General features: G+C 42.9%; 1 protein-coding gene across 2 annotated transcripts; it reads left to right on the forward strand.

Moving 5' to 3' along the window:
• The first annotated feature begins 440 nt into the window (after positions 1-440).
• LOC310679810 (acidic mammalian chitinase-like) lies at positions 441-9,045 on the forward strand. 2 transcript variants are annotated; one of them, XM_083445569.1, is made up of 11 exons: positions 441-548; positions 1,115-1,144; positions 1,628-1,829; positions 3,306-3,362; positions 3,778-3,943; positions 4,519-4,643; positions 5,070-5,193; positions 5,346-5,531; positions 7,231-7,350; positions 7,446-7,587; positions 8,698-9,045. In XM_083445569.1, the coding sequence occupies exons 1-11, from the start codon at positions 524-526 to the stop codon at positions 8,961-8,963; spliced, it is 1,443 nt and encodes a 480-aa protein (XP_083301695.1). In that variant the 5' UTR covers positions 441-523; the 3' UTR covers positions 8,964-9,045. The 2 variants fall into 2 exon arrangements, with proteins under 2 accessions (XP_083301695.1, XP_083301696.1); XM_083445570.1 differs by having other exon boundaries at positions 508-548; positions 1,628-2,829; positions 3,210-3,362.
• Positions 9,046-9,776: the final 731 nt, after the last annotated feature.

A 9,776-nucleotide genomic window follows, 5' to 3' on the forward strand; every position in this document is an offset into this window, starting at 1 on the left:
TGAATAGAGCAAGGACATCAAAACTGTGACTCCACAAAAGCTGGCAGTACCAGCAAACCAGATAGATACACAAAACCTTGTTGGGTCTCCCTGCCTTACAGTTCACTTTGAAATAATTTTATCTATCGTCATTCTCTCCACTAACATTCCACAGTCATATTCCTTGAAACGCTGTTTACACAGCAATCCAAATACTGTTATAACAATTAGAAGCATTAATAGCTATCAACTCCATACAGATTAGAGCAAACACGTTCGCAAACAGGCTTTATGTCCATGAGGCTATTATTGTAGCTCTGTCATTTCCATAATGGCAGCAGGTTTACATAATCCGCTGTAGGAAAATAACGGCAAACTGCAGAGGTGAGATGGAAATACCTATCTATTAATCCATTAACTACCAATTAGCTTTGTCAAAAAGCCGATTTGGTTATCTTTTCTGATAAGGAGCCATGTGATTAAATAAGGATGCCGTCTATAAAAGGCAGTTGAGAACTATGGAAAAGTGGTACACAGATCAACCATGGCCAAGTTGATTCTCCTTACCGGTAACTCTATAATGACCACTTTATGTCTATACATTGTGTTATTGCGTTTTATTCTTAAACACTGTAATGAAGGGGCCAGTCTGAAATGTGACTGAGGCTGCAATCCTATCAACAGTTAGTTGGGAGAAAGCTGCATTGTACATAATGAGACCTACTTCTGAGTAGGGATGGAGGGGAAATTCGATTTTGTTTGCAGTTTATTGACTACCTAATCTGCATTTCTCAAACCAATATACAAACTGAAACACGGCTATGCTTCGAAATGCACTCTTCTCCAAATTTTGTGATGCAGTTTGCCAGCCAAACAAAAATGCATATATTAAGGGGAAATGTGCATAAAACCACATATGTTAGTGAAACTAACACCCAAAACTGCATATTAGGGGAAATCGCTTGTTTTTCCTTGGGGGGGGTGGGAATCTCAGAGCCATTATTATTTAATTCAAAACATTCTTGGGTTCATCATTAATTTGAATGCCTTTCATTCTTAAGTCCATATGATTGGGCTCTCTTACACACACACCTACCTCAATGGCTTATTTCTTTACTCTTTATTTCCTTCGTAGGTCTGGCGCTTTTGCTGAATGCTCAGCTGGGTAAGTAATAAACAGGTAGAGGGAAAGCAATTGAGCTGTGTTGAGCATCTCCTATGCCACTGGTGCCACTTTCAGGAGCTTATTTTGGGAGATAAACAAAAATACACCAAATAAATAAAATGTTTAAAAAATGGATCTGCCTGTTCCTAAGGAATAGCATTAAGATAATGAGATTTCTGAGTTGAATTCATGCCCTCTCCCTTTACATGGTAATGTGCATTCCTTCATTTATTTCAAAACACCCTGTTGGGGGTTTATGGGTGAGGGGTTCTTGCTTATTCTTCTGAATGAGGTCCAAGACTCTGTCCCAAATCCTGGTCTGCAATAAATTATTATTATTATTATTATTATTATTATTATTATTATTATTATTATTATTATTTTGTACCCCGCCCATCTAGCTGGATTTCCCCAGCCACTCTGGGTTCATTGTGCAACATGCAACATATCCTACTACTATCACAACTTTTCTCTTAACCATAGGCTCTGCCTACCAGCTGACATGCTACTTTACCAACTGGGCCCAGTACAGACCAGGCCTGGGAAAATTCAAACCTGACAACATTGACCCATGCCTGTGTACCCAGCTGATCTATGCATTTGCTGGCATGAAGAACAACGAGATCGCCACCATTGAGTGGAATGATGTGACCCTTTACCAATCTTTCAACGGGCTGAAAAACCAGTAAGTTGCCTGATGACAAGTTGGTTCTAGTTTATTTTCTTATATTGCCTGCAGATCATTTTCTGCAGAGTGCCCCTCTGAAAACATCTGCATGACTGGTAGCAAATGCCTGATATTATACAGTATAAGGCAGGGAACCACAGGGCTTCTCTTGTGAAGTTGTTGCAGTAAGATATGACAAATCTAGAAGGTATCAAGCAGCATCAGACCTCTTTCAGGTACAAATGCATTTATATACAAATTCCAGTGAAAGTTGTATACCTTTTTTTTAAAAAAAAAAATGCAACTTTGTTATCTGAAAGACCCACATAGAGCAGTTCTGCATGGAGTATATTGCAGTATTCTAAATGTGAGGTTAGCACAACGTGTACTATTGTAGTCAGGTAGCTATCCTGGTCTAAGAAATGCTATGTCTGGCAGACCAACCATAGCTGGGAATACGTCCTCCTAGCCACTGAGGCCACTTGAGCCTCTAGTCAAAATGATGGCTCTAGGAGCACTCCCAAGCTATGCACCTGTTCCTTCAGGAAGTGGAACTTCATTCAGAACAGGCAATCTACACAATTCCCAGACCCAGAAACCACCCACCATCAGTACCTCTATCTTATCAGGATTCATTCTTTGTTATTTATGTTAACATGCTGATAACACTGTCCTCCAAATCCCATATAGATGTTAAAAAGCATGGGAGACAGAGTAGAACCCTGTGAACTAGACAACGCATTAACAGAACTGATCTAGGAGTCAATGATATCAAATGCCACATAGAATCAATAGGGTTGCAATTCTCCTTGTCTATCACCTAATATAATCAGACAGGGTGGCCAAGGCTATTTCAGTGGAAACTAGAATGAAATGGGTCTAAATAATCAGCTTTCTTGAAAGCAGAATGATTTCTCACTGCTCCAGGAAAAAGGAGAAAAACAAACAAACAAACAAAAATGGTTATTTGAATAGCCTTATATGAGATGTGTCACAGTCAATATTTTATAGCATAATAGTGTCCCTTCTAAGGGGACGCGGGTGGCGCTGTGGGTAAAAGCCTCAGCGCCTAGGGCTTGCCGATCGAAAGGTCAGCGGTTCAAATCCCCGCGGCAGGGTGCGCTCCCGTTGTTTGGTCCCAGCGTCTGCCAACCTAGCAGTTCGAAAGCACTCCCGGGTGCAAGTAGATAAATAGGGACCGCTTACTAGCGGGAAGGTAAATGGCGTTTCCGTGTGCGGCTCTGGCTCACCAGAGCAGCGATGTCACGCTGGCCACGTGACCCGGAAGTGTCTGCGGACAGCGCTGGCCCCCGGCCTCTTGAGTGAGATGGGCGCACAACCCTAGAGTCTGTCAAGACTGGCCCGTACGGGCAGGGGTACCTTTACCTTTACCTTTAGTGTCCCTTCTGCCCAAGGAAAAGTAATCATCAGGGGATGCTGAATAAAAAAAATACAGAACTGAACTTAATCTCTCTTACTCCTTTTTTTTTCAAGGAATGGACAACTCAAGACTCTCCTGGCTATTGGAGGCTGGAACTTTGGAACAGCTCCGTAAGCACCATAACATTTTTCTTGGGACAATTCAGTGATGGGGTTTGACTCAGGGACTCGAAGTCTGAATTATCATAACCTTAATTTGAGATCTGAAAGGAATTGGCTCACAAGTCAACTGATGATACGGGAGGTTTTTATCTCCCCTGCAGATTGGATTTGGCTCACTTATTTGAACCATTTACAATTATTAGATTTTTGGTACCTGACTATGGGATCCCCGGTGTATAAATTTGGGGCACCATTTTCACAATTGTGACAGCTGCTTTGGGGTGGATGGGTTGCTGTATCTTGAGATTTGGCATTGTATTGGGTAGTCCATTGCAACTTTTCATCAAGTCTTTTCTTGCTGAGTGGAGTGAGTGCTGGTTGTAGTTATTTCCCCTAATTCTACACTTCTCTGGTTCTTGCCTAGATTCAATGCAATGGTTGCCACTTCCGCAACTCGTCAGACTTTCATCAACTCAGTCATCAAATTCCTGCGCCAGTATGAATTTGATGGGCTGGACTTTGACTGGGAGTACCCTGGCTCTCGAGGCAGCACTGCTCAGGATAAGGCCCTCTTTACTGTTCTGGTTAAGGTAAGCTAGAGATGGTGCTGTGGGTAGGGCAGCTAATGGGAGGCAGAGCCAGGAGGTCACTATAGGCGGAGTCAACGTACTCTGGTTTTCTCTCTATCCCCCTCCCTTGCAAAAGATACTGTGGACAATTAAGCAATTCCCATACACAAGTATGAGATATTTAAGTCACCTAGGAAGAAAGCTGGACACCTGGAAATTTTACATATCTAAGGGCTAGCATCAAATGCATAGATGTAACTGTGATTTTTCAGTTCTATGTATACCAAGGAAGATGGGCAGAAAAAACTCCAGAGAATCTCTGAATAAATTGAAAGTTATGGATATGACTGCATGGGACACAGGACTGCTGCACTCTAGCTTCCTATTTTATGTTGCAGGAAAAATAAGAGTCCTGCCCCACCATGTCTTAGTAACTACCTACCTGCAGCCCCTCAGATGTTCCAGCTACCACTTTGCTATTGACTCTCTCAATGTCTGTGCTTATCATATGAAACAGGGGTTTCCTCCTTAGAGTAGAAGGGTAATATACAGCATGATGCAGAAGTAATTGCTATAGCTCTTCTTCTCTTTCATAGGAAATGCGGGAAGCCTTTGAGCAAGAAGCCCAACAATCCAACAAGCCCAGGCTCATGGTCACTGCTGCTGTGGCTGGTGGACTTTCCAACATTGAGTCAGGCTATGAAATTCCTCAGCTGGGCCAGTAAGTATACTGTACTGCAGATGTACTTGGGCTACTGCTTAGAGGTGCCTGGCATGTGCATACTGAGTGAGCAATGGATAAAGAGATATCACCCTTTTCTGCCTCAATAAAGCAAAAGGGTAGCTGGGTAGGTCTGCTCTCTCTTCCTAAACTCCACCTTAACACAGATCTTTGCTTTGCTCTCAGCTTGATGAAGAATTCTAGAGAACTCAAAAGCTTGCTCACTGTTTTGTGACATTTTGGCTGACCCCTAATAAAGGTATTGCCCTACTTAATGGATTTTGGGCTTTTTCTGCATAGAATTTAGAAGACCAGCTATAGATTATCCATATCAATATCACAATTCTAATTGTCAACCTGGTAAGATAGCAAATTGGCCACAAATGAACCCATCTCTGAATACCTACATACCTACCTCCCCAACAGGTACCTGGACTATTTCCATGTGATGACCTATGACTTCCATGGCTCCTGGGAGGGATACACTGGAGAGAACAGCCCTCTGTACAGAGGTCCTGCAGACACTGGTGGCAACATCTACTTCAATGTTGTAAGTATATTTCAGAAGCTTTGTCACTAAATGTTCTGATTGGAGAGCAAGGGAACTAGAAATAAAGAGATCGGCTTTAAGTAAGGAAATTCGCTCAAGAAAACTTCCAACTATGTCTTTGGAGACATTTTAGCACTGTGTTTTCCTTATAGGAATATGCCATGAACTATTGGAAGAACAACGGTGCCCCAGCTGAGAAGCTCATTGTTGGATTCCCAACTTATGGACACACCTTCATCCTCAGCAACCCATCCAACACAGCTGTTGGTGCTCCAACATCTGGGGCTGGACCTGCTGGACCATATACAAGACAAGCTGGCTTCTGGGCTTACTATGAGGTATGTGACACAAAGTTATGTCCGTGAGAAATTAGGGGCAGATTTTGTTATCTCAACAAGATAGGGGATGAGATGAGGATTAGGCAAGTGTCTGTTTTGGAGATCATTGTACCCAGTCTGAAGGAACAGGTATGTAGCATGGGGTGCTCCTAGATCTATCACAATTGCCTCTATGGCAAGAAACGTCTTGGCCAGCTTCATCTAGTATGTCAGCTACAGCTATTCTTGGCCACAGTAACCCATGGGCTGAAAAACTCAAGACTGGATTTTTACTGTAATGTGTTGTAAATGGCGTTGCCTTTGAGGTTGGTTTGGAAGCTGCAATTAGGGGCTGCCTATTGCAAAATAGCTCCACTATGCTACAGAGGCAAGTTAAAGGTGCCTGCCTTGACATACGTGGCTCTATACATCTCAGGACCTAGATACCTGGTGGAGCATCTTCTCCCAGAGACCCACCAATGCACTATGGGGGAAGGCAAGAAAGATATAAAATAAAGTAAAACATCATGCAGTGAATGCCTGACCTGAGCTTCACTTTTTTCTAGGGGATAAAAAGCTTATGGTTCAGCAGAGGCTAGGGTGGGAGGAACACTTAGAAAAGTCTCAATTTATTATGAGTCCATTGCTGGACCATTTTTTAGCATGAAATAGTACTGCAAATAATTTTATTATTATTTTATATTCATTTCATGAAATTAGCTGTTGCTATTGTTATATGATTTTATGCAAGAATAAACTAGTTAACTGCTATGATAGCACAAGGTTACTGTTCTGGAATTATGCATTCCAAAAGTGTTAATAGCCAACTTCTCAAGCAACTATATTTTTAAAAATAGCAGAACACAGACAAAAATATTTCATAACTCAAATCTATAAAAACAGCAGTACAAGATAAACTCAAATTAAATATAAGATTGCTGTAGGTTACTGGCGGGACGCGGGTGGCGCTGTGGGTAAAACCTCAGCGCCTAGGACTTGCCGATCGCATGGTCGGCAGTTCGAATCCCCGCGGCGGGGTGCGCTCCCGTCGTTGGGTCCCAGCGCCTGCCAAGCTAGCAGTTCGAAAGCACCCCCGGGTGCAAGTAGATAAATAGGGACCGCTTACCAACGGGAAGGCAAACGGCGTTCCATGTGCTGCACTGGCTCGCCAGATGCAGCTTGTCACGCTGGCCACATGACCCGGAAGTGTTTGCGGACAGCGCTGGCTCCCAGCCTATAGAGTGAGATGAGCGAACAACCCTAGAGTCTGGCAAGACTGGCCTGTACGGGCAGGGGTACCTTTACCTTTACCTTTAGGTTACTGGCAGTAACTGTGTTTATTTTTTAATTTATACAGTACTTATTGCAGCATTAGGTGCAAGAATAACTGTGTCAAACTCACATTTCCAAATAACCCATAGTTTTTCTGTTTGAAGGCAACATATGAAATCTGAGTTCATGCTAAAATTGTTTTAAATTTCTTTCCTGGGAGATAAAACCTGACTAGCTTTGTTCTTGACAGACTCCTTAATGTGCATTACAGATTCAAGCAATGGAGACATAAGATCAGAGGAATCTTCTGACAAAGATAAACAGCTTTAAAATCATGTTTAAAAACTAATAAGTCAGTTATAGCACAAAGCATCTCCTCCCCAAGCCCTGTGGCAAGCTATTCTTCAAGCATGTAAGCTGGTAATATTGTGTGTCTGCTCCCTTCCAGATCTGCACCTTCCTGAAGAATGGAGCCACTCAAGCTTGGGATGGTCCTCAAGATGTCCCTTATGCTTACAAAGGCAATGAATGGGTGGGCTATGACAACATCAAGAGCTTCCAGATCAAGGTATGGTAGTCATCTCACAAAAGCATACATTCATTCTGGTGCATTAGAATGTCCTGGTAGCTTCAGGACTGGTTTTTTTGTTTCTTTCTTCAAAGGCTGAATGGCTGATGAAGAACAACTTTGGAGGTGCCATGGTTTGGGCCATTGACTTGGATGACTTCACTGGAACTTTCTGCAACCAAGGCAAATACCCCTTGATCACTGCCCTGAAGAATGCCCTTGGTCTTCAAAGCACCAGTAAGTACCAGCAACAAGACGCTTTCTCAAATTAACATTTGCATAAATGGCAATACAGTCATGTCTCAGTAATGCTAATAATAAAAAAACCCACCACTTTTCTTAAAACACATACAAATGGTTCGAGCATGGAGCATCATGCACATCATAGGATACATTCTGGATTAAGATTAGAAAAATGAGAAACTAAGAGAACAGAAACTGGCAGATCCCCTAATTCAGCAGAGCATGGGAACTAAGGGGTTCAGTCACAAAAAAGGTGAGCTTTGAAGGTGGTTTTGGAGGGAGATGGGAGAGGTGGCATCATGCAGTTTTCAAGCAAACAAGGCAGCAAGACAGAAAAGACTAGAGCAATGACAAACAACAATACCTTCTGCTTTGGTGAAACTGATCTTGGAAACTATAGCCTAGCACAGAAGTCAAGTTTAGTAGTCATCCTACCCATTGTTTTTAGACCTTTTAGTAAAGGCATTTTTGTTCCACCAAGCTTCTACCATTTCAAGAGGTTCTGACTATAATTAAATTAAATAACGACTAATTAGGGACAAAGGAAGAATACGTGCAATACTGATCCTGTCTTCTTCTTCTTTGGCGCTCACTCGTAGCCAAGTAAGATCGTCTTCCATAAACATGGTTTTAACAATGAGTCCGTAAGTCACTGTGGAGGCCTATTCTTGACCCACACGGCCTTCCACAGTGGGGACATTGGTTCCCAGGTGGGAGTTGATCACGATATGGATTTGCCAAGCGTGCCTTCCTCTTAGCATGTTTCTCCCTTGCGTTCTGAGTCCGAGTGTCTTCAAAGTCCATAACACCTTTGGTAAGGGCTGTTCTCCAACTAGAGTGCTCGCAGGCCAGTGTTTCCCAGTTGTCTGTGTTTATTCTACTTTTTTTAGATTTGCCTTGAGACAGTCTTTAAACCTCTTTTCTTGACCACCAGCATTACTCTTTCCATTTTTAAGTTTGGAATAGAGTAGTTGCTTTGGAAGATGATAATCAGGCATCCGCACAACATGACCAGTCCAACGAAGTTGATGTTGAAGAATCATTGCTTCTGATCCTGTACTGATCCTGTACATCTAAGTGTGTGATGCTTTTTTTCTATTTCAGGCTGTACCGCTCCTGCCCAACCCAATCCTCCAATCACAGCTGCTCCTAGCGGTGGAGGAAGTGGCAGTGGAAGCTCTGGCAGTGGAAGTTCTGGCAGTGGCAGCAGTGGTGGTAGCGGTTTCTGTGCTGGCAAAGCCAATGGTCTGTACCCCGTGGCCAACAACAGAAATGCTTTCTGGCACTGTCTGAATGGAGTCACCTATGAGCAGAATTGCCAGGCTGGCTTGGTCTTTGATACAAGCTGTGAATGCTGCAACTGGGCATAAAACCAGATTATCCAGCTCTTACCTAGGCTTTTCAGTTTAAACTCATGGCAGAAAATTAAGAAATAAAAGCGTGCAAGTTAAACCCTAGTGTGTTCATCTCCTTCATTATAATGTTTTGGTATTACCTAGTTATTTCTTTAGGTAAAGGGACCCATGACTGTTAGGTCCAGTCGTGGCCGACTCTGGGGTTGTGGCACTCATCTCGCTTTACTGACCGAGGGAGCCAGCATATAGCTTCCGGGTCATGTGGCCAGCATGACTAAGCTGCTTCTGTCGAACCAGAGCAGCACACTGAAACGCCGTTTACCTTCCCGCTGGAGCGGTACCTATTTATCTACTTGCACTTTGACGTGCTTTTGAACTGCTAGGTTGGCAGGAGCAGGGACCCAGCAACGGGAGCTCACCCCGTCACGGGGATTCAAACCGCCGACCTTCTGATCGACAAGTCCTAGGCTCTGTGGTTTAACCCACAGTGCCACCCGCGTCCCAGTTATTTCTTTAGATTTCATTATTAACAAACTGTTAATTTTGTATTTAATGAAAAGGACACTTAAATATAATTAATACATTGCTTCAGCAGCATCCAAAGCATAGCCTGTTATTTGCCCAGTTTGGTGCCTTTGTGAACATCATGGCCAGCACAGAATTAAGCTGTGGAAAAACATTCTGCAGCAATTCTGCTTATATACAGTATATGCTCATCATCCTTTACACTTACCAACATGATCCAAGAGCAGAGGTCTGAAAGTTGAGTCATCTTGGATGACACAGGGCAACTGATGGGGAAACCTGGTTCTCCAGGAATGATGGAAA

The sequence above is a fragment of the Podarcis tiliguerta genome, assembly GCF_965153285.1.
Source record: "Podarcis tiliguerta genome assembly, chromosome: 6".
In the NCBI taxonomy this organism is placed as follows: domain Eukaryota; kingdom Metazoa; phylum Chordata; class Lepidosauria; order Squamata; family Lacertidae; genus Podarcis; species Podarcis tiliguerta.

What these genes read in the sequence shown, in the direction of transcription:
- LOC310679810 (XM_083445569.1), top strand. Translation starts at nt 524, where the DNA reads ATGGCCAAGTTGATTCTCCTTACCG. An exon ending in TCTTTACTGTTCTGGTTAAG is followed by an intron (nt 3,944 to 4,518) that starts GTAAGCTAGAGA and finishes TCTCTTTCATAG; the next exon opens with GAAATGCGGGAAGCCTTTGA. An exon ending in GCTTCTGGGCTTACTATGAG is followed by an intron (nt 5,532 to 7,230) that starts GTATGTGACACA and finishes GCTCCCTTCCAG; the next exon opens with ATCTGCACCTTCCTGAAGAA.